This window comes from Canis aureus, chromosome 29, assembly GCF_053574225.1.
Source record: "Canis aureus isolate CA01 chromosome 29, VMU_Caureus_v.1.0, whole genome shotgun sequence".
NCBI lineage: Eukaryota > Metazoa > Chordata > Mammalia > Carnivora > Canidae > Canis > Canis aureus.
Genome location: NC_135639.1, coordinates 11,578,580 through 11,603,169, shown reverse-complemented (window position 1 = coordinate 11,603,169; position 24,590 = coordinate 11,578,580). Strand labels below are relative to the sequence as shown.

Here is a 24,590-nt window from a genome sequence, read left to right as displayed (position 1 = left end):
CGGGGCTAACGAACCGATCCAGATGCATATCCCAACCACATCCTTTATCAGGTTCTCACAGGCCTCTCACACTCTGGGCCACCTGCCCTCATCACCTGGGCCCAGGTACCAGACAGCTAGGGACAGCCCCAGGCCCCCAGAGCCTGTGGAGGTTATTCAACCCAGCCAATCCAAGCCTGCTTACCCTGCATTGCCTTTCCCAAGGAAACCACAATAAATGCCTTTGCCCACAGTTTCCCCTTGCTCCCTCTGCCTCCCCACCAGCCCTGGTGGCTCCCCCACACAGCTCTGCGTGGCACGGCCTACCCCTCCTCTTAGGACCTGTACCAGACTCTCTTTGCAATGGTCATCATCTCTCAATCTCCTCAGCACACCTGAGTATGAACAAAATCTGTTCTTGGTAACACCTGTCCGTGCCACGAGGGCATGACTCCTAGTGGCTGCTTCATTCTCCCACCCCCACCCCACCCCACCCCATTGAATCTTGGCACCTAACATACTCCCTGGCGCACTGCAGATACAACGGAGATCCTAGTCAACAAGTGGTTGATGGCCAGACAGGGCGAGGGTGAAAAGCTGGCTAGAAGCATCTACTGGCTGCATGGATTCCCTACACTTCCGGCTTGCTTTTACAGTGGCTTCAGGAAGCTGAATTCTGTATACGCCTCAGCTGTGCAGGCGGCACAGATGTGGGCAGCCAGGCGGGAGCAAGCCAGAGGAAGTGGCAGGAGTTCACGCCGGTAGGAGCACGCTGCGGTTAAACGTACGGGGCTCGCATCCCACTGGCTCTCAGCTTTTCAGGCAGCTCCCATGTGACAGGCTTTTCTTTTGCTAGATCATCTTCGGGCTGACTCTGGATATTTCCTTTATTCGAGCACTTATAAAGAGACCACCACTCTAAAGGGTCTCTGAGCCCAGTGGAAAGAGGGAAAAAGCCAGAAGGCTCTTTGAGTCCCATACAGGCTCATCAAAGGGAGCACAGACCCGCTTGTTCAACTCCCTGGCAACCCCAAGTTACCCTCTACCTGCAACGGCGTGGTGGGGTGGGTGTGCAGCTCTGCACTTTCCTGCTCAGGAAACTGCAAATTGTAAATTGAGGATGGATGACATGTCCCTTGGGTGTGTATCTCAGTGTCACTAACTCGCCCGAGGCAGAGAGAAGGCTTGTCTGGGATGTCCTGGGGGAAGGCACAGACATCCCCCACCCAAGGGATCGGAGCATTTGCCGTTTCTGATAAATGCACGGTCAAGTCACTTGGTTCTCAGCAGTCAATGGCTCCCGAAGGCTGTCCCTTCCCCAGGCCGGAGATGGACGGACAGGAAACCTTCGACCACAGTGAATGGACATTGTGACGCTGGGGAACTAGGAGAATGGCAGAGTGGTCACGGGAGGGGACGGTCATCATCGCAAATGGCTCACTCAGAATAGAACCAGTCTGTGCCGATTATCCCAGCATAATTACTAAACTTAGTTCCCTTCTCTCTCAAAACTATCCTGGTGTGATTAATAAACTACATGGTCACCCTCGACATCAGGGAATTTTGCAAATGGAAACGTCTGAGTGGGAAGGCTCGCAAGTAACAGTCTGGTTGCTGTGTTTGTACAAACAGGAGCTGGAGGTTTGGCAAACATGCTGGAGAGGCCTGGCAGCAGCAGATGGCGGGAGCAAGCGGCAGGAGGGAACTGGGCCTGACCTTGGGCTCCGCTGGGCTCTGCTCGGAAAGGGGGGTGTGGGTGGCACCTGGGCTGGCTGGGACAGCCTGGGCCAAGCAGGATTTCAAGCACAGCCTCTCCACCCACGAAGAAACTTTTCAAAGACCATTTCTTTCCCCTCATTGAAGCGTCAAGCCCAGAGTTAACAAGTCCAGTAAAGGGTAGGACAGAGAAGAAAGGGTTCCAATGTGTCCCCAGATGGGCTATGGGGGAACGAATCATCCCACCAGCTCCGTCATCGGCACGGGCCATGTGCCACGAGCTCGTCCAACACCGCCTTGCGTTGTCACGGGGGACCCTGAACAATTTCACATGTGTCCTTCTTTCTTCCTGGTTGAGATCCTGTTTCTGTCAAGGTGAACTATTTATCTGTGCTGCATGAAATGTCACAGACGGTAGGCAAAACCAGGACAAACCCACACACCAGAAAATAAGAACCCTCTGATGATGCTCACACACAGCTCCCCAAATCTGTAGAGGCTGTCGGTGAGGACTTTTCCTTTCCCAGGTCGGAACTTACTCTCGACAGGTCCTTAATCCAAAAAGGTGCCTGAAAGATGACACCCCCAGGGACCTGGGTTTGACAAGTCATTCTTGAGCTGATTTGCCAAGTGAATCGGTGGACATGCATGACCCCTCCCGCAGAGGCCGGGCAAAGACTTAAAGGTAACAGGTGGCTCTAAGTTTCACCTGGTGGCCTCACAGGATGTTTAATCAGGCTACAAAATGCTCAAAGTATCCAGTGTTTAAGGACTCTTCTGCTTGTGTGTGTGTGTGTGTGTGTGTGTGTGTGTTTGTGAACTAAAACCTCAAAGCTATTTGTTGTTTTATGTAAGATTAGCCATCATGCAAAACTTACAGGTCAAGCAGTTAATAAAATACACATATCCCATTGGAGGGAGGGTTTTTTTACATTTCAGTCCTTACAGATAACAAAGCAATGAGAAACCCTGCATGGTCCTGAGAGTGAGTCCCTTTGCCTCTGACAGCCGCCAGTCCTGCCAGCTCTTGGGCGGCTCATGTGTTATAAATTCTCGAAGCCCTTTTCGCTGCAGTTTGGGCATCGGGGGGATCTTCTTCCTCTTCCTCGGTTCGCTTGTGTTTTAAAAACAAGTCAGACTTCAAGAAGCGGCTGTAGCTGTCGTACTTCATGAGGTTGAAGATCTGAGGAGAAAAAGGAAAAAGAGTCTAAAGGTTGAGGCTTAATCAGACCATGAGTCATTCTATCAAATGTTCATTAAATACCTTCCGTGTGCCAAAGAAGGCAAATATGTGCAAAACACACCAAGCAAGTTAAGTCGTGTGCTGGGCAGGGAAGGTTTCCTGGATGGTTTGGGTCATTATGAGTCTCGACGGAATATAATAGTTACTGCCACATGAACAAATCTATCTTTATCTTCCACGGAAGTATGAATGTGGACAGCAGATTCATACTCTTGTATCAAGAGGTCCGTTAAGAACCTCCACTTTATTTGTACAGATAACACAGGGATGGATTTCACCAGAACCTGGAGATGGCCGAACAGAAACCTTTCCTGTAGAGAGGGTGGTTACTGGGAAGGCCACGGTCACTTCAGGTGATGTCGATATTGTTAAGACCCCCCAGAAGTCTGGCATCCAAAGTCTCAGATAAACCTGTTATTATGCCAAGGAACAAAAATAGGCCTTATTTAATGCAGGCAGGGGTGGGTGAAACCACAGTCTTAGCAAGGAGAGGCTCTGGGAACAGGCCCTAATTAAAGGAAGCAGCAGTTGGCTGCAGCTTGCGGACACCTGCGCACTCACACAGGCCCAGGAGCGTGGCTCTGGGAAAGCAGGGACTCCCTTGTGTGCTCGTGGGGTACGAGAGGACCACCCATCCCGGAACCTAAGTCCCCTGGATTAGAGGGCTGCCTCCTGCACCACAGGTCCTCAGAGAGTCGCCCCCTCTCTTCTTAGCCACCGTCCCTATTCCCAGCCTCCCCTCTCCCCCACTCCCCTACCCCAATCCTTTGCCACTCTCCTCCCCTGCCCTACAAAAGTGGTGGAGAAAGGAGAAGCAAACAGAAAAGTATTTTCCGGCTGTCATGGAGTATCGTCTCTTGAGAAATCTCCCTCATTGTCTCTCTCTCAAACCTTTCAACTGAATTTTCAGGACATTCTGCAGATGGAAAATCTGCAAGTACCCTGGTGTCTTTGCTTACTGAACTATGACAGGCTCAAGTGGAAAGTTCTAGGGGTGTCTAGAATGTCACTCACTGCCAGGCAGGGTTTTCAAGTGGGTGGTAAAACCCTGACATCCTTTTTTTTTTTCTTTTCAGATTTTATTTATTTATTCTTGAGAGACAGAGAGAGAGAGGCATAGACATAGGCAGAGGGAGAAGCAGGCTCCCCACAGGGAGCCCGATGCGGGACTCGATCCCAAGATCCCGGGATCATGACCTGGGCCAAAGGCAGATGCTCAACCACTGAGCCACGCAGGTGTCCTCCCTGACATCTTTAAAATTTGACCTCAGCCAACATACAGGCAAACTATTTTGAAAACTGAATGTCTGGGGTGCCTGAGTGGCTCATTTGGAGCCTGCTTCTCCCTCTCCCTCTGCCTGCTGTGTGCATACGTGTTCTCTCTCTCTCTCTCTCTCTCATAAAATCTTTAAAAAATAAAGAAAGAAAAGAAAACTGAATGTCTGATGGAGTCTAAGGACTCAGAACATCTGCCTGGGGGATTGGAGACCTGGAACCTTCCGCCTTTATACCTTCCTTCTCCCAAGATGGCTTCACCCCCAGGAGAAGCGCCTAAATCATTTTGCTAATCCTCCAAGTCCACCGCTCAGCGAAGATTTAGGACTCTGTGTTTTCCTTAAACTCTTACACTCTTGCCTGCCCTTCCCTGGGTGTCCCTCCAGTCTTGCCTCAGATCTGCAGCTGTTCAGGAAGATCACGCCTCCATAAATCCCCACCTTGTGTCTCTCCATGGCCATCACCTATTTTATAGCAATTTTGCAATCCTAGACTGATTTGCTGGGGTTTGGAGAAATCATTCATTTTAAAACAACAATTAAAAAAAAATCTCCCAGAAAACACAAAAATCATAGCCAAGGGCAAGGCGGGGGATGAGGAATGCCATCATCATGCCGCGGCCTCCCACAAACATGCTGCGCAGGTGCTGCCATCCATCACCACTTGCATTATTTGGCTTTTCCAGGCACAGGGCTCCCAGAGGGGACTGTGATATGCCCACCTAGTCAGGAAGTCTGGAATGAGGCTCAGAGTGACTCATGAAGGCCGCCTCATGAGTACCCCTACTGGCACCCAGCCCTGCACCCCTCCCACACCAGGTCCACAGCAGATGGGACCCACCACTGCCAGCAGGATGCGGTTCGACCCAAGTGTCTCGTCTGAAGTCTCTGCATGTGGGAGTGGAACATCCTGTTTGCCTGTCGTGGCTCTGAGGCTCACACTTCAAAGAAGAGAAGAAAAAGGCACCCAGGGATGGAGGCGGCAGGGGACAGAGGGCAGGGGGTTGCTTCAGCTGAGGGGAATGCTCGAGATCCCGAGAGGCCACAGGCTCTCAGTACTCCACGGGTGCCAGCAAGCTCGAAGGGACAGGGCTGCAAACTATTTAACAGGAACATAAGGGCCACTCCCTGCCGTGGGCAGGTGTGAAATGCCCATGAAGGCTTTTGGGCTAGGACTTCCTCCGCCAGGAACCTTCGCCCGCCTCCAGGGGCTGTGGAGTCACGGGGTGGTGGCTGCAGCCATCAGATCCCCATGGGAAAAGGAAAAAGGAAAGGGCTATCGCTCCCAACATTTTCTGGGGCTCTGAGCTGCCTAATAGCTCATCACTGCCATCAGCAAAGGCTCTCCTGGGCACAGGCCTCAGAGCATATGGCAACAGGGTGCTCCCATTACAGGGCCCCCATCGGGGGGTGCTTGGTGAAAACAGCTCGGAGAATAGAGAATGCTCCCAAAAATCCCTTTCAAGAAAGTGGCCAAAGGCAGCGTACCTGGCTGCTGACCACAGGCCACAGTCTTAGTCATCATGGGTCCAGTGGCCGCGACTGGGGTCCAGTAAACATTCGCCTAATGAATGAACAGAAACCACCCACCGTGCAATGACAGGGGGCTGGCGAAATGACGCAGGGGATACCGAGACTGCAGGGAGCACCTGCCAGCCCAGCGCCAGGCAGCACCGAGCATTCTCGCCTTTAATCCTCACCGGGACCCGATGAGACCTGATTGCAGAGAGAAGAAACTAGGCCTTCAAGGTTTGGTGCCTTGCCCCAGCTTAAAATGGCTCAGATTATGATTTTTTTACTTTATACCAGCGCAAAAACAACACACATTCAGTAGAAACTGTACTTCAAACTTTGAAATTTGATCTTTTCCCCCCGGCTAGCGATTCACAGTACGTTCCTTGCTGGTGACGCTGGGCCCCGGCCTCCAGTCTGTCCCCCGATCACGGGCGCAAACAGCTCATACTGACAACCACCCCACACCCTTACGGCAGTTCTGTTTCCACTTTCAGTCCAATATTCCATAAACCATGTGAGATATCCAACACTTCGTTGTAAAGTAGGCTTTGTGCTACATGATTTCGCCCAGCTGTAGGCTAATGTTAAGCGTTTGGAGCATGTTCTAGGCTGAGTTATGAGGGTCGGTAGGTTAGATGTGTTAAATATCATCTTCAACTTACAATATTTTCAACTTATGGTCAAGATGTACCTCCATGTTGAGTTGAAGAAGCTCTATAAGTGGCCGTCTTCCTCTGTGTCCTCACACGATCCTCCCTCTGTGTGTGTCACCTCTTCTTAGAAGGACACCAATCATATTGGATGTAGGGCCCACTCCAATGACCTCATTTTACATGAATTATCTCCTTAAAATTATCTCTTTAAAGGGTTATTATCTGTATATTAGATATTTTAGATATTTAGATTTTAGATTTAGATATTTAGATTAGATATATTAGATAATTAAAATTATCTTGAAACACAGTCACAGGGATCCCTGGGTGGCGCAGCGGTTTAGCCTTTGGCCCAAGCCTGCCTTTGGCCCAGGGCGTGATCCTGGAGACCCTGGATCGAATCCCACGTCGGGCTCCAGGTGCATGGAGCCTGCTTCTCCCTCTGCCTATGTCTCTGCCTCTCTCTTTCTCTGTGTGACTATCATAAATAAATAAAAATTAAAAAAAAAAAAAAAAGAAACACAGTCACATTCTGAGGTGCTAGGGCTTAGGACTTCAACCTCGGATTTTGGAGGGCGTCACAGCTTGTAACAGCCCAAGAGAGATGGGTGGGATGCGAACGCTGGCCACCTTGCCTCGCGAGCCCCTACTCCTAACCACTAGGCAGTCCTACCACTCACCTGACAGACCCATAGGCAGTCACTAAAAATGAAGGCTGCAAAGAGAGACGTGGAAAGAATGTAATAGGTGAGCGTTACACCACTGAACATTAAATTTTTAAAATGTATGAAAACGGGAAACAATGATTCCAAGTATGTTCTCCAAGAGTGTATCTGTGGGGGCACCTGGCTGGCTCAGTCGGAAGAGCTTGTGACTCCTGATCTCAGGGTCATCAGCTCGAGCCCCATGTTAGGTGTAGAGAATACTTAAAAATAAAAATAAAAATCTTTTTTAAAAAAAGTGCATTTGTGTGTATAAATGGGAAACAAATATCCCTAAAAGTCAGTACGATGGTTGAATGCTGGACCTGCAAAGTGTCTGTTCACCTGGAACCTCAAAATGTGACCTTATTTGGAATAGGGTTTGGTGAGGATCTCGTCACAGTGACATCATCTTCCAAGGAGCAGGGTCTTCCTAAGAAGAGGATAGGACACACAGAGGGACACAGAGAGAAGAGGCCATGTGAAGACAGAAGCAACCACCAGAGTGATGCAGCTACAAGACAAGAAGCACCAGGAATGCCAGTCCCCACCAGAAGCCAGGAGGAAGCCGGGAAAGATCCTTCCATACAGCCTATGGGAGGAGCACAGCCCTGCCGACACCTTGATTTCAGACTTCTGACCTCCTGAACCGGGAGATTAAATTTCTGTTGTTTTACGCAACTCAGTTTGAGATAATTTGTTAAGACAGCCCTTGGAAACTCACAGTCGGCTTATTGATTTCAGCTCACTCTTACTGGAGCACAGAAAATGAGATGGCGGCCTTAGGTGTTCCAGAAGGTTCTACAAAATGAGGACTCTCTGATGGGGAGAACTGGCCTCACCAGGCCTGAACTGAGAGCATCACCCTTCCAACACACCTCAAGTTGTCCGCAGGGAAGAGAAAGCAGAAGGTGGAGACAAATCTGGGGTGCGGGGTGGTGCTCCAGGTGGGCAGACGGCATCGGAGCAGAGCCATAGAGCAGAAGTCCTTCTGAGAGACAGGCAGCCAATGAAGTAGAAAACTCCAGTTGGCAGCTAAGGTGCATTCCATACTTTTTTTTTTTTTTTTTTTGCCAAGACAGCTGTGGCTCAGCAGGTTGAGAGTTTTGGCAGCCCCACATCTGTAGGCAGCATGCCTTGTCTATAACCTATTTAGCATCGTTGCCTTGGGATCCACTCCTGCAGGAGGCTGGAGGTGAAACTCTCAGTGATAAAGGCAAAGAGAGGGAGCCCCCCTGCCCGTGGGCATCTATGTGCCAGGTCCCCTTACATGACCAGGACTCTCCCTCTCCACACCCAGGGTGCTGACTGATTAGGATTTCCCTTTCCTCAAGGGAAAACAGCCACGGAGTGCTGCAACCGGAGGTCATTCCGAATCTGCTGCTCCAGGAAAGGACCCCCTCCGGGAAGCACCCTCATCCATGGAGAAGACAGGATGCCTAAACTTCCTCAGTAAAGATTTCATCACTGTCTCAATCAAGTGTGTTTCAAGCCTAATCTTTTCATGCCTCTCAGACAGCAGGAACATTAAAAGACCTAAATGAGCATCCTCCCTCCTTTTCAAACCCCTCTGCCATGTGATTTCAACTGGGTACAAGGAGAAAAAATAAATCCTTTAATGCAACAAAACGTTTTAGTAGTGGGATTTCATATTTGCTTCAAGAACTGAGTTCTTGAAAGAAGGTGGCAAGCATCACGGTCTCTGAACTACACTTCTAGAACGTGCTCTCCTCCCACACACCCAGACCACAGACATGCTTTCATACCCACACGTACAGACAAAAAGTGCGAAGAAAGCAAGCTCCCTCCCTCCAGCCCTCAGGCTATGAAATGATCAGAAGCCACGGGGCAGGGCACACACAGGGATGTCCCCACCGCGCAAGTTCCAGACGGCCTCGCCATCTACTGAGTGGGGTGCATCCACTGCACAGCAGCTCAGCTCGATACTTGTCCCAACCTGCGAAGCTGGGCCGTGGACACTTCTGTTATCCTGGATAGTGCTCCTGCTTCCTGGACAGGCTGCCAGAGAGGGACAGCGTGCTGGTGGGATTAAAACTCTGGAAAGAAGGTGGACATGGACAGAGGAGGAAAGATGCCTGTTCGAGGGTGAAATCCCCTCACAGGCCCATGGGTGGGGTGTTATCCTATGGAGCAGGGGTCAATTCATCTACTTTTTCCTGGAGTCCATAACACTCGAATCCAAGGCCCAAATGACATGCTTTATACGTGGGGTGAAGGTATTTTATTTTTGCCTTTGCCATCAGGAGGAGAGTTAAAAGCTATTCTAGTATCCCTCTGATCTTCTTCCCTTAAACACATTTTTAGAGTTATATTAAAAAAAATCTCAAAGTATTTCAAATACTATCCTTCCTGCCCCACCCCATCCCTCATAAGGCAAAGGCTGTGGCAGATGGAGGGAGCCAACTTTTCTTCCATTTGAATGAAAACCCATGACCTGCCCTTTCTGGCTTTGCACTCTGGAAAATGCCAATTTCAGGACTGGACTCAATCTTTAGGGGCAGATGTCAGCTGGCACCCACAAGACGGAGGCGCCCAGGATCCCCAGCCTCAGCCCCCACTGCAGACTTGAAGATACTAGGGGTGGAGGGAGGGAGTGGACCCCTACATGACCCCGGAAGCATGGGGTCATGCCCCTCCCCCACTGCTGGATCCTCACCAACTGGTCCACCCCTTCTTCTTGATGTCTAAAAAGGAAGTGTTTCTCGCTTCTTGGGTTCTGGGGAAATTCAAAGAAAAGACAAAAGACATTACTAACAAGGGGCCGGACGCATGGTTCCTTTCTGTCAAGGATGTGGCTGGGAGCACTGACATCTCACTGAAGTATTTTCTACATTTTTTTTTTAAGCATCGGAGGTTGAAGGCTTCCTTTTCCGTGGAGAAAGCTGCCTCCATTCTCCCTTCCCCCAAACCAGACTTAGCACGAAACCTGGATGGGAATGTCCTGGCAGCATCTGAAAGCTGCTTTAAGTGTAAGCATTGGGATCCCTCGGGTTTAAGGAAGAAGGATGAGCTTGCCCTCAAGCCTTCTTTTTCATGGTCCAAGAAAGCGATGATTTCAAGTTGCCATGTGCAATGATCTTGACCCTCCCATCATCTCCAGTCTCCTTGCTGTCCCGGAGCGAACAACCCAAGGATTGGTTTGGAACAAGGATTCCAACCCGATCCTGTGGAATCCAAACCCGAGGCATCAGGGCAAGAAAGGGGTTTAAGATGGTGCTGAGAAACTTAAAGGAGCAGAGTTTTGTTTCAAATCATTGACATGGCATAATGTCAAGTCACTGAGCAGATTTCAAAGCTTTCCATTCTTATACTTTCAGGGAAGGGTCTGGAAGGATCTGAAACATATGGGGCATTACTGCCTGGGAGGGAGAGAGAAGGCACGGCCTGGGGTGTGTAACTTTTTACTTCAGACCCTCATGGGTCATGTGAATTTTCTTTTCTTTTCAACAATGAACATGTAGCTATTTAATAATTAAAAATAATTTTTAGGAGTGCCTGGGTGGCTCAGTCGGTTAAGCATCTGTCCTTGGCTCAGGTCATAATCCTGGGGTCCTGGGATCCAGTCCCGTGTCGGGCTCTCTGCTCAGTGGGGAGTCTGCTTCTCCCTCTCTCTCTCTCTGCCTGCCTCTCTCCCTGCTCATACTCCCTCTCTGTCAAATAAATAAATAAAATATTTTTAAAAAATAATAGTGGGCAGCCTGGGTGGCTCAGCAGTTTAGCGCTGCCTTCAGCCCAGGGCCTGATCCTGGAGACCTGGGATCAAGTCTCACATCGGGCTCCCTGCCTGGAGCCTGCTTTTCCTTCTACCTGTGTCTCTTTCTCTCTTTCTCTCTGTCTCTCATGAATAGATAAATAAAATCTTTAAAATAATAATAATAGTAGTAATTCTTAGGGGTGCCTGAGTGGCTTAGTTGGTTAAGCATCTGACTCTTGATTAAGCCTCAGGTCATGATCTCAGGGTCGTGGGATCGAGCCTGGTGTCCAGCTCCACACTCAGCACAGAGTCTGCTTGAGATTCTCTCTCCTTCTCCCTCTGCCCCTCCTCCCGCTTTTGCTCTCTAAATAAATAAATACATGAAATCTTTAAAAGAATTCGTTTTTAAAATTAACCTGCTCAGGATCTTGAACGGCACAGTAGCAGGATGCGCTCAGGGCTAGTGCTGGCCGAGCGGGCCCTGGGTGGCCTTCCTCCCTGGAGCTCCCAGCCGTGCGACAGAACGGGACACACGTGTTCCCAGCCCACTGAGCTGACAGGGCCACCGGGGATGGGCGCTGTCCTCTCTCATACAAAGAGGAGCGCGTTAGGCCGCGGGGATCGATTTTGCTCCCTGCGTGTTGGAGAAGGGAGAGCACTGGCGGGGGTTTCATGCTGCCCTACGGCATGTGCAAAGGCGAAAGGTGGCCCCAACCAGGAGGGGACAGTGAGGAAGGCCACCGCTCGGCCCAGGCCAGGTCCGTGGGCCACGAGCCCACCCATTCCCCTTGCCCCGTGCGGTGACCTGGGGCCAGCCGTGCCGCCGTCCCCTGGGGTGACCTTTCACACTTCCCCGGGACCACCCCCCCCAAGTCCCATGAGATGCGCACGTGGAGGCATCGTGGAAACCACGGGGGGGTGGGGCTCGGCCCTCGTGTTTCCCGAAGTCACGACGCTGGAGAAAGCCGCGCGACCCTGGCTGGTTATCGGTGGGGGCCTGAGGCCGCGAGCTCCGCTGCAGGTTTGGGAGTCCTTTGGGAGTTCTGTTGAGCTGGGCTTTCCCGGCCTGGGCACCACCGACACTTGGGGCCGATCATTCTGTGTCGTGTGAGGCTGTCCCGTGCCTTATATTTAGCAGCATCCTGGACTCTGCCCAGGAGCTGCTGGTGGCCCCCTCGCCACCCCGCTTGTGACAGCCAGAAAGGTCTCCAGACACTGCCCAGTGTCCCCTGGGCAGGCTGGGGGGGGGGGCACAAAATCATCTATTAAGAACTATTGCATGAAATTAAAGTTTATCTTCACATGACAGTCTAAAGGACACGCACAGTTAACACGGAGGGCTCTGAGTAAACACAGACACGACTGCATTTCGCCTCGTAAGTGTCTTATCATAATCTCCATTTCACAAAAGGGGAAGCTGAGGCACAGACTGTATCTTGCCCAATGTGTCACAGCTAATGAACTCTGAGGTCATAGGAAAGGGGGGAAAAGTCAGGCCTAAGGAAATAAAGATGTGGCTGGCAGGGAGCGGCTGCAGGGCTCTAGATGGCTTCACTGTGCAGCTCCGAGGGGCAGCAGAGTTTGCCAGAAGCCGCACGCCGTAGAGGAGGACGCAGAGGCCACACCAAGAGCCCCCACGTCCCCCACCCAGTGCACCCAACACGCAGTGATCCTGACAGTAAATGTGAGCTCCACATCCAGGAAGTGATGAGCAGCGAGGGAGATGTCAGGCCATCAGGGAACAAATGATGAGCCATGGTCAGGAGGCTGCGGGTTCACAGTTGGTACAGAGAGGCTCTGCACCACCGAGTCATCATCAGGCTCCTGCACAGCTCATGAGACACGGGCACGGCTGGAGCTGGGGATCAGGGCCAAGGTGCCCACCTTTGAAGAGGCCCTAATCTTATTAGCCCAACTGGCATATTCTAGAACGAGTTACCATTCAAAATCCTTGAAAGTAAACTGGTTACCACAGCTTCAGGGCCTCACCCTGGCCAGCGCCTCCTGACTTAGTTTCTACTGCCGTCCTCATTGACAATATACTCCAGCCATACGGACCTCCTCCAACACGCCTAGTGGCTCCCCACCGCAGGGCCTTTGTGCTTGCTGTTGCCTCTCCCTGGAAGGTCCTGCCCCCTCTCACCTGGCTTTCCTTGCCACTCAGGTCTCAGCCACCTCTTCGGGGTGCCCTCTCTGACCACTAGATCCCAAGTAGGCCCCCCTCAATCATCACTCTCAGTCCACCACCTGCTGTAGGTACTTCACGGCATTTATCTTTTTCTGTCTCTTTGGTTGGACAGGGGCTGATTTCCTCACTGCATATATAGTTCCTAGCACGGTCCCAGGCACACAGTAGGCTCTCCATCGTCATTGTGGCACAAGGGAGTGAATAAAAGAACAAATACCAGCAAACCAACCAGAGCTAAAATAAACCAGCCAGCAGTGGATTTTTAAAAGAAGAAAACAAAGCAAAACAAAAAAAAAGACACTGCAGGAAATTGCAATTCATTGAAAAAAATCAACTCTTTGTAAGGTCGCCTCCTCCTTCCTGCTTCCCACAACTTAAATTTGTCCTCTGATTCTAGGCTAAGGTTCCAAGGAAATGGCCACAGTACTACCCCCACCTCTCCTGGCCTTATCCGCATGTGCAGAGTGCACAGAGGGGCTGTGTTTGCAGAACTGAGTTAAATCGGAGCATGATCCCTCCACTTCCATAAGTTTTCAAAGTGACAGAGTTCTGAGCCCCCAAACTTCTCGTAAGATATCAAACTTCTTTTAAGATATTAAAACGTCTAACACATCCTTCACAGAATATGTCGACCACAATTCAAACTTGATGCTTTGGGGTATCAGGATCACTGGTGTTGCCACCATCCCATAGCACAGGGATGCCCCCACAGTGGTGCGTGGGGCCAGGGGCGCCCACACGCGGTGGCTCTAGATATCTCTGCGCTGTGGTTTTATGTTTAGTTTCGTTTTTCTGTCTCCTCCCTGCCTGTCGGTTATCGCTTCTTGCTGCCCATCGCTGCACAGCTTCTACCGGCACTTCCAATCTGCTGGGACCTAAGAAGCAGAGGCCGCTAGAACTGTGCGTAAATCAAGAATAAATAGGACTTGAATGAAGAACCAAGAAGCTTTTCATTTAAATCAGATCCACAGATGGAGGATTTTCCCACCCTTTTAGGTTCTAACTGTGTCCTAAAGTCCATCCTGCCCTCTCAGCACTTCCACGGCTGGGGCCCTGCTGCCCTGAGGAGGGGCTGAGGCTCCCCGAAGTCTTCCTGGCAAATGGGGTTGGGAGGTAGGGAGCGGGAAGCAGGCGGCTCAGACAGCTAGCTGCCTTGATGCCAAGCGGTGCCCAACAAAGCCAGAGCCATGGAGCCGGGTGGGATTCAAGTTAGGTGAACTCTTGTGGTTGGTTCTATATATGTGCCTCTCAGCTTCAAATTCCTTCACTTAGAAAACCAGGGCCCTCTGGGGGGCCTTTTGGGAGCAGAGAACCGCAGGACCATGCTGAGCACACATTTTGATGGTTACCAGCAAGGCTTTCACGAGGCAGAGTTTTCCAAAGTGGAACAGAACCCAGAAGCCCTTCCCAGGGATTCACTGTGGAATCAGCTCAGATGCCAAATACCCTGTTTCCACCTTGTTGTACCTTTGAAAGAGAGTTAGTGCCCCTTGCTCCCTCTCAAATCAGTGAATTTTAACAACAGGATACACAAGTACCTTCTTCACACTAAATCCTTTGAACTGCATTGTGGTACAATGCTGTGTGCGTCTGCGCATGTGTGCTCGCACAAAGAGAAGGATGGAAAATCTAGAAATCAAATGTTATTTCTGTTTTTTTTCCAGGTATAGAACTACAAATTTTTTTTCATCTTTATATTTTTGATTTCCTAAGCTCCTTTTGTTAAGCATGTATGACTTTCATAGCTAGGTAAGTAAAAGTAATTTTTAAAATATTTTTCTTTGTCACTTAAAAAAAGATCTTCCTTTGTTCCTTGTGTGTCCTCCTTTCCCTGCCGGCAAACCCCCCCAATGTATGCATCGAGGGGAGCGTGCCCAGTCACAGGGGTCCAGTTCCATTTTAAGATGTGCTGCAGGACTAACTGCAAGAGGCCTGGGTCCTGGGGAGCCCACAGTCTCATCAAGTGCAGGGCTATCAGCTTACTGCATTCCTCACTAGTACCTTGGCTTCTGCAGTCCCGGAAAATGGGGTTGCCTGTGCTCACCTGGTCTCTCCAGTCCCTCTGCTCCAGCTGGTCTCTTGGGGCTTTGAGGAGCCATGAGAGGCCCCCAGGAACCCAGGCTGTGAGTGTGGCAGAGAGAGTGGGGTCTTTGAAGACAGGAGGACGAGAATGCACCTGGCCTCTAACACTTCTTGCTACCTGTGTAACTTTGTGCTAACAAACCACATAATCTCTCCCAAACCTTGCTTTTCACATCACCAAAATCAGAAAAATTACATGCATTGGAGATTAAGGAGATGGTATGTGCCAAGTTGGCATCAGGCACTGAAGGGCACTCCTGAATAGTAAATATTGTTATTACTGAGTTTTCCGTCTAGGACAACAGGGGGGTTCAGTCCAGGTTCTCAACTCTAGCTGTATTTTAAGTGACTCTAGGGAGCTTTTGAAAGACTCTGAGGTCCATGGGATGCCTGGATGGCTCAGTCAGTTGGGTGTCTGACTCTTGGTTTAGGCTCATAACCTGAGTCAAGGTTATGGGATTGAGCCCCATATGGGGCTCCACACTTGGTGGGGAGTCTGCTTGAGGAGTGTCTCCCTCTGCCCCTCCTCCCCTGGTCTCCCTATCTCTCTAAATGAATAAATCTTAAAAAAAAAAAAAAAAAAAAAAAAAAAAGGACCCAGAGATCAGAGATCCAGGTGGAGCAGATATCCTTACGCACTACAGCCAAAAGAAATGCCTTTTCGCCATACATTCTACTTTATTTCCTTTCACTCCACAAATCCATGTCCATGGCATCTTTCCCATTAGCTCAAAACTACCACCTCCAGGAAGCCTCAACTAGTCTCCTGCACCCACCAGAACTCCTTCAACACCTAAATTTGATTAAGGAGTCACATGGAGTTTGCACTTGCCACTGTGTCAACTAGAAAACATTCTCAAACTACTTTTCAAATTTGTATTTGCTACTTGTTTCCTAATCTGATGCTGAGCAAAGATGGGGCATCATGGATGCTGGGACAGGCTCTGGGCTCTGCACATGCTCCCAACGATCACAAAAAGGCCAACCAAGGTCTTGTACCAGTTGTCGGAGTGTCGTGCCAGGACCTGCAACCTCAGCGTCGCCGGGGAACTTGCTGGGAAGGCAAAGTCTCAGGCCACCCGGGAACCATCAGATCTGAAGGTTAACTCTGGAGGTGAGGCCCAGGGTCTGTTTTAACAAGCCCTCCAGATGGGTATGGGCTTGCTTACCTTTGAGGGCTGCTGAATAAAGCTAAAAGCTAATTTCCACCTGTGAGCCAAGGAAAGCCTCTGCTCCCTTAGTAAGGAAAGTGCATGCAGAGTCTGATATTTGTCTGTGTTCCATCATCTACAAGTGTATAGATAACATGTCGGGAGAACGGAGCACACTCTGAATAGTCACATCTGCAAATTCACGTCTAAGAAATCTCTGAGTGCAATCTCATCCCTTTTCCTATTACCACTGGCAAATCTCATAAAAAAGCTTGCTAGAAAACTAAATTATCCCTTACAGGTCCTTTTTTAAACTCAATTCTCTCTGCTTTAAGTGGAATAAACTGTCAAACGTTAACCTTTTTCCTTATAACTCAGGAGCCTCACTATGAACTAGCCTACGGTCTTGGGCCGCTGGAAGTGCATGATCATGTTTAGATATTTGCACCAAAAACGGCCCCAGGTTCCCTACCACTGTGAGTCCTCGTGCTCACTTTCTAGATTTTTCTCTCTGTTCCTCCCTTTAGCAGTTACATATTGCTTCCTCCATGTAGGTTCCTTGAATAGCTCCAGCCTCCCTTCTAATCTGGGTGGAGAAGACAGATAATACTGTTGGTCCAACCTGTGTGTAGACGAAAAGTAAGCAGGCATGTGGGAGACTCCGACGGGTCAAATCCTGAGCCTGGCATTCCAGTCCCCTCTAGTTCACCAACCACAGCCTCTCAGGATGCCTCAACTTGCCCAGCTGGATGGGATAGCTTCTGGGGTGTCTAACATTTAGTTTTAACTGAATTCTCCCCAGCCTACGGGTAAGTGTCACATCCAAGTGCCAGCTGGGAAGACAGGTTACCTGGTCCTGCAGTTTCTGGAACATTAATGGGTGCGGTTCTTCCAGTATCTTCTCATTGAGCCGGGACTGCCCCTCGACGTTGACTTGTGACGAGGCCTTACTGGACAGAAAGGTCATGTAGATCTCTTTTGCCTTTTCCTGCATCTGGAGGAGACACAGGGAGCCTGTTATCTGGAAGCCCAGCCCTTCCCCACTGCACCCAGTTCTCTACTCCAGCCAGACCCAGAAGCTGCTGTTGCTCCATAGCTCTTGGGTATTCCGGCTGCTGCTCCAGGGCTAAGGTCTCTGGGAGGGCTCGTGGTTGGTCTAGCCCCTACCCCCACCCCTGTCATGCATCTGTAGCTGCATCTCCTGTTACGAAATTGCTATACTATCTATGGGGAAATGAAGACAGAAAGAATCCCGGCCCAGAGTGAATGACTGTCTGCACCATTCAGGACTATCCTGTGAAGTCTCCAAATTAAGGACTCAAGGCAATCTTGTTCAATCATAAAGAGGAGGGAGGCACTGACCCACACTACAACATGGAGAAGCCTAGGAAACATCATGGTGAGGGCAAGAAGCAGGCACTGAAGGCCACATAGTACATGGTTCCATTCATATGAAAGATCCAGAATAAGCAAATCCATAGAGATGGAAAGATGAGTGGTTGCCCAGGGCTGGGGGGGAGGGGAAATGGGGAGCAACTGCAAATGGGTAAGGGGTTTCTCTTTAGGGCAATACAAGATTCCGGAACTGGATAATGCAAGTGTTCTTAATGCTACTGAACTATACATTTTAAAATGATGAAAACAGTAAAAATGAAAGCCCTAAGAGATGGTTAAGTGGTAAGATTTATGCTGTGTGTGTTTCACCACAATTTAAAAGATCAAGTTTGGGATGCCTGGGTGGCACAGTCATTAAGCATCTGACTCCTAACTTCAGGTCATGATCTCAGGGTCGTGAGATTGAGCCACACGTTGGGCTCCATGCTGGATGTGGAGTCTGCTTAAGATTCTCTCTCCCTCTCCCTCTGCCCCTCCTCACCTCCAAAACAATTAAATTAAGTAAAAAATAAAAATAAAAAAGACAAAAAAATCAAGTGAAACCATGCACACAGATCCCAACCACTCATCCAACACCTACTATGCCCAAGACACATGCCAGGGGTTTTACAGCCATGATCTCATTTCCTTAATCCCCTGAGCATCCAGCAAACGGCTGTTTCCTGTTGGCACCACCTCCCTGGGGAGGACACAGAGGAGAGTACTGTGGCTTATTCAAGAAGCCTGCAGGGAAACTGAGAACTGTTTGGCTCCAAAGCCTTTCAATTCTACCACCACCCCCGCCCCCCACCCCAGTTCCACGCTCATGAGATTCATCACCACCTCCAGGTGTACCATCTGTCTGCATTCCAGGACAGGGATTTTTTGGTAATGGGATAGGAGTACAAGCAAAGAGGAGAACACTTGCTGCCCCCTGAGTCCTAAGTGCCGTCCTGCTGGAAAACATCAGCCCTAAGTACATACAGGCCCTTAAAAGGCTTGTAAGCACAACTGGAAAAGATATACCCACCTGTACTCATGGTGCTGTGAAAACCTGGAGCAAAAACACTTAGGGTAAGTGCTTTGTCTTAAAAACAGCATGTCTCCCTGATGGGGCTGCAGAAGGCAGCCCGCCCTCCAGGGCATCCCCCTAGGGTTTTATTTTCTCCTAGAGAAAGGAGGCACTTCGCTGGCTGCAAAGATGGGGGTCGATCCTCTGAACATTACAGCCTAACTAGTACCTCACCCCACAGAGCAAGTCAGGAGACAAATGCTTCTGACATACAGCCACGGAGCCATGATGTGGGGGGAGCACAGGGGCCTTTGTGGGGCCTACAGAACTACTATTCCCTCCAGAGAGCCCACCTGGGATCCCACACAGGCTGCAGAGCTCAGCTCAGGAAAGCCCAGGCTCTGGAAACGTTCAGCCTTAGAGAAACCACCAGAAGGCTTCAATATTTGGTGCTTGAAAGGAGGGGAGTTTAACTTATTCTGGTTCCAGGGACTGGTTGACAAAAGACCCCATGAGGCTGAGGCCTGACCATCATATCCCCCAGAAAGAAAGTCTTGACAGTACTTGCAAGAAGAATCCCCAGGTGGGGGTCAACACTCAAGGCCCTGGTGTCATTTCTTGATCAACCGTTACTATGAGCAGTTCATTGAGGTCAAACTCAAACAACCCAGGAGCATCTCAAGGTAAATATGGCTACTCCACGGGACAAGTCTGGAGACCATCACAGAGACCCAGGGAGGGCAGCACTTTGGAGCTTCTTTGCCTTTCAAAGACCCACCGTTCCATGAAGTCATGAGCCTTACTCCCACCACCCCTTCTGTCAGTGAGGAACAATTTTAGAGAACTACTTCCTGTTTTAACAATACTTCACAAAAATACAGTTTCAGCTAGTCTGATCAACAAACTTCATGCAGAGCTCTGGAAATAGAAATCACTTTGGGTCTCCCCTCTCCCTTGAACATTCTCTCTATCACACACACACACACACACACGTGCGCATGCATGCACACACACACGTTTTCCAGATGAATCCAGGCTATCTTGGGTGGTTCTGTAAAGGAGAAGTGTAATGAGTAGCTTGAGGCTTAGAGGTGGGGGTAGGACGGGTAGTACAAGGATGGAAGGCACCAGGAGAAGAGGACGCAGGCTGGGGGGCCTGAAGATATCTTAGCCTCTGGATGGCTCAGCCCCACCTTGAGGCCCCCGCCCCCCCTCCTGAGGCTGTCGGGGAACAGTGCGGAGTCCCCGAGGCACCCAGGCCAGGGCCGGCCTAGTTTGTGGCTGCCCCCACGCATAGGGGAATGGCTTCAGCCACAGAGCTTATCTGGGCCGGGGTAGGAAGCGTGACTGGAAAGGGAAACCCTTAGACTACAGACCACAAGCCAGTCACGGGAAGGCCTGGTGCCCATGCCGAGAACTCTTAACAAAAAAGAAGAACCGGGTCTCTCGAGTTATTTTGGTAGATTTTCCATAGCTTTGTTAACCCTATTCTAGCTCCTGTCAGGAGCTACCCGGGTCTCTGGTTCTGGGTGCGACCTGGAAGGATGGCCAGCTTCTCTTCCCTACCGCGGACAGCCTCCACCAGAGCACCTGCTCCATGGAGAGCAACTAGGCCCAGCATCTGATCCTGACCATCCAGAAGGTGCTGGAAAAGGATTCCCCGCCCCCGGGACCCATGTGATGACTCCTGGCATCATCCTGAGGACTGCCTGTGGGGGCGTCTGCACCCAGATGAGCTTCTCCCAGGAGTCTGGGGCCTTCCTTCCACCTGGCAATGCATCAGCCATAACAATGTGCAGACACCAGTCAGCGCTCAGACGCTGCTCCCTCAGCCGATGCATGTTGAGGAGAAGCAAATTCGTTTTAATATCAGCCCGAGACACAGAAATCTCCTCAGAAGAACAAAAGCATTAGCATTCCAAAGCTCAGAAGAGTGTTGCTGTGTATGCTCTGGCCCCTCTCCCTCATCCATTAAGAGTGCTGAAACTTTTTCCACTGGGAGAATGAAACAAAACCTCCTTCTAGTCCACATGCCCTTACAGCTAATGACCTCCCCACCCCTGACTTCTTACAGAAACATCTCAAAGGAAAAGCATGCACTTGGCTCCTCCACTGTCCCCAAGCCACCCCTCCTCAACCCGCTCAGCCCAGCTTCCGCCCACCTGCCAGCGAGGCCTCCCAGCAGCTCCCTGATGCGGCCTGGTGCCTAAGTCCCTCAGACCTTCTTCTGGTCCACACTCTGGCCCCCAGCTGCCCTTTCAGGATCCTCCAACACCTTCCTGTTTCTGTCTCCTTGGGAGGCTCCTGTCTCTCTGTTCCCCCATAAATTCTGGGTTTCCCAGACTTCTGCCCTAGGGGAACTGCTTTCCCAACCACATGCTCTCCCAAGATTTCAGCCCAACCCCCTCCCCCAAGCTACGGACCACGGAGCCAACCGATTTCTAGAACTGTGGGCCTGGATGTCCCACAGACACCTCCAACTTAACACACCAAAGAACCAAGTGGCCCCTCCTGGACGGTGGGTCCTGCAGTCTCTACTCCTGGACACTGGGAGCTGCGGTCCCCAACACATGCCTCCCCCTACACTGCACCTATCACCAAGATCTGTTCCCTCTGTTCAGTCTGCCTTTTATACGTGCCTGCACAGCCCGCTCTTGTCCACTCCCGCCACTTGGCCGGCAATGGTCCAGAAAAAGAATGAGGCAAAGAATATCAAGTAGAGGATTCGAAAATATTTCTGAGAACTGGCTCAGGAAATGGAAAGCAGTTGGAGGGACAGTGGCTGACTCTGCCGAGAGCAAGCGTACACCTGCATGGGTGTTGGGAGGCAGGGAGTGCCAACAAGGAACCTCCGAAAATGGCAGGAGCTCAGGGGTGTCAGGTTGCCCAGACAGAAGGGACAAGGAGGGCAGCAGAGAGAAGCTGCTAGACCCCCAGGACCCCCGAGGGCCCCCAACTCTGAGCAGTTATCCCCCTCCCTTCTCCGTGGGGAGCTAGAATCTTCTCTAAAGAAACTTAGGGAAGCTGCCAAACAGAAGCCTGAGGAGAACAAGGATGAGACAGCATATAGTTAGGTGGACCCCCAGCAAAATCCTCCCAGCCCCGTACACTGGACCTATGTGTGGTTTCCAAGCACATCAGGCTTGTGGCCACCAGGAAGAGATTAAACAGGGCCCCCAGTCTACAGAAAACAAAAGCAGAAAGAAATTCCACAGAAGGATGTGGAAATAAAGTTGAAATCTCCAAAAGAGAAGTAGGAATCAAAAGCCAAAGAAATGACAAAAAAAGAGGAGGAAAAAAAGATAAAAGCGAAGGGGTCGCTCAGTCCAGGGGATGAGGGCCATCCCTGGGAAAGAGACCAGAGAAAGTGGGAGGAAAGGAGTTATAAAAAGTCATGACAGGGACGCCTGGGTGGCTCAGGGGTTGAGCACCTGCCTTTGGCTTAGGTCATCATCCCGGGGTTCTGGGATCGAGTCCCGCATCGGGCTCCCCACAGGGAGCCTGCTTCTCTCTCTGCCTGTGTCCCTGCCTCTCTCTCTCTGTCTTTCATGAATAAATAAATAAAATCTTTTAAAAAAAGTCATGACAATCATAACAACAGAGCATTGCCTCGAACTCTACATGTCCAGATCAATACGCTCCATGAAACACTCACACAGTGGGTGAACCCCAACCCCCCAAAGCCTCTGACTATACAGCTGTAGAATATTTGTGATGAAAAGGAGACTGTATGCTATTCCAGAGGGGAAAAAAACAAAGGGAACAAAACAAATAGTTTACATATAATATATTAATTCTTAACAAAAAGGGAAGGCGATGGGGCAGTGTGTTCAAAGTTCTAAGACAATGTCAACCTATGTCAACATTCAATTCTATGTTCCATCACTGTATCAGTGAAGTGGGAAAGAAGGGGAAAATCACATTTTCACTCAACGAGATCTTTAAATGTCCACCTGCCGTGTCCCCTTCCTCAAGAAGCCGCTGCTGGCTGTACCACAACAGGCATGAAGGAGTGACTTGGGACCGAGGAGGTGCTGGGTCCCAGAAGCACGAATAGTGCTGGTGGCAAAGGAAGATCTGGGGACACCCCGGGGGGAGCTGCGGTCAGCAGGCCCCAGGAGGATGGTCCCCAAGTGAACCCCAGCTGCAGAGGTGAACCGAGAGGGCTGAGCCCATGCGACACCGCATCAAGCATTTTAGAGGGCTACTGGATGTTATAAAAATAAGAAAACCAAAGATGGTCCAAGAAGAAAAAATGTAATGGAAGCATCCCCTTTGGCTCGGCAGCAAACAAGAAAGATGAGTCTTAATCATGAAAATACAGTAGACAGGGATGCGAGTAAGTGAAAGCTCAGTTATAGCAAGAGGAAGCTGGTAGATAATATCTAAAAGTGATGAGTTAGCTCGGAAGGAACGGGGGTGCAGGCCAGCCACCGCTGGGCCTAAACCACACCGGGAGCAGCTGAGCTCCACGCAGGCCAGCCTGGATCCAGCCAAGCCCATGCTGAAAGGCGCAGCACGAACCAGAGTGGGGGATGAACTCGAGGGTGCTGCGGGGTGAAGGGAACCAACCCATCTTACTCCAGAAGGAGCATGGGTCACTTTGGGATATTTAATACTTTTTTTTTTTTTTTAACAAAAAAGATGGTTTTTAGGAAAACCTTTATTGTAGCACTTTTTTTTTTTAAGATTTTATTTATTTAAAAAAAATTTTTATTTATTTATTTGAGAGAGAGAAAGAATGAGCAGGGGAGGGGCAGAGGGAGAAGCAGACTCACTGCTGAGCGGGGAGCCTGATGTGGATCTCGATCCCAAGATCCTGGAATCATGACCTGAACCTAAGGCAGATGCTTAACTGACTGAGCCACCCAGGCACCCCTACTTTAGTACTTTAGATAAGAATCTCAAACACACTAAATCCTGGATCAAGTTGTAGTGTTAAATAGTATGTAATAAAAATCATAAATACCATAGGCCCTTACCCCCATAACTCTGTTAACACTAAAACACTATAAAAATGCAAGGTACCATTATATTTAAATACAAGTGCAAGTCGCTCTTGGAGCTATGAATTTTTTTTAAAGGTTTTATTTATTCATGACAGACACAGAGAGAGAGAGAGGCAGAGACACAGGCAGAGGGAGAAGCAGGGAGCCCGATGTGGGACTTGATCCCAGGACCCCAGGATCAGGCCCTGGCCCTGGCTGAAGGTGGCGCTAAACCGCTGAGCCACTGAGGCTGCCCTTTTTTTTTTTTTTTAGCTATGATTATTAGAAACCTGTACTGTGGGGCACCTGGGTAGCTCAGTCAGTTGAGCATCTGACTCTTGATTTTGGCTCCCATCATGATCTCAGGGTCGTGAGACAGAGCCCCACGTTGGGCTCCGTGCTCAGCTCAGTCTTCTTGAGCTTCTCTCCCTCTCTGCCCCTCTCCACCACACTCGCAGGTTCTCCCTCTCTCTCTCTCTCTCAAATAAATAAATAAATCTTAAAAAAAAAAAAAAGAAAGAAAAGAAAGAAACCTGCACTATCCCACCACTTCACCCCTACTCTCAGCTTGTTTTTCCAAATCTGTACAAACTAACTGGAGCTTCTCCTGAGGTTTTATAACTCAGAAATGCTGCTCGGTTTTAGAAGATAGATCCATCTCTCGTGCTAATTCATGGGGGAGAGGCACTTTATAGAAAAATTTCAAGCCATAAAGAAATTGAGAAGGGGGAGACATGTTCTGAAAGCTGCCTGCTGCATATGAACACCCTGAGTTACAACCATCCTAGAGATTCCAAGGAGGGTGGGGGTGTGGGGTGTCACCCTCCCAACTCCCTAAAGTCCAGCATCCCTGCCACACATGATGAGTGTCAAGACCCTCCCAACCTAAGCGGCCACAGGCCGGGGAAGACAGCAGGAACACAGCACGGGTCCACTATTTGGAGCTTCTGGGCAAACACATGCGTCCCCGGGGCTGTCGCCGCTGCAGGAGGGGAGGGG

At 50.0% G+C, this 24,590-nt stretch overlaps 1 protein-coding gene across 3 annotated transcripts in view; it reads right to left on the bottom strand.

Moving 5' to 3' along the window:
* Positions 1–2,394: 2,394 nt before the first annotated feature.
* RGS10 (regulator of G protein signaling 10) overlaps positions 2,395–24,590 on the bottom strand; it is a 39,379-nt gene continuing 17,183 nt past the window's right edge. For all 3 annotated transcript variants that reach the window (XM_077877437.1, XM_077877438.1, XM_077877440.1), the window contains 2 exons: positions 17,068–17,211; positions 2,395–2,878 (listed from right to left, as the gene is read on the bottom strand). In XM_077877437.1, the coding sequence (XP_077733563.1) occupies positions 2,732–2,878; positions 17,068–17,211 (291 nt within the window). In that variant the 3' untranslated portion in view covers positions 2,395–2,731. The remainder of the gene's footprint in view (positions 2,879–17,067; positions 17,212–24,590) is intronic.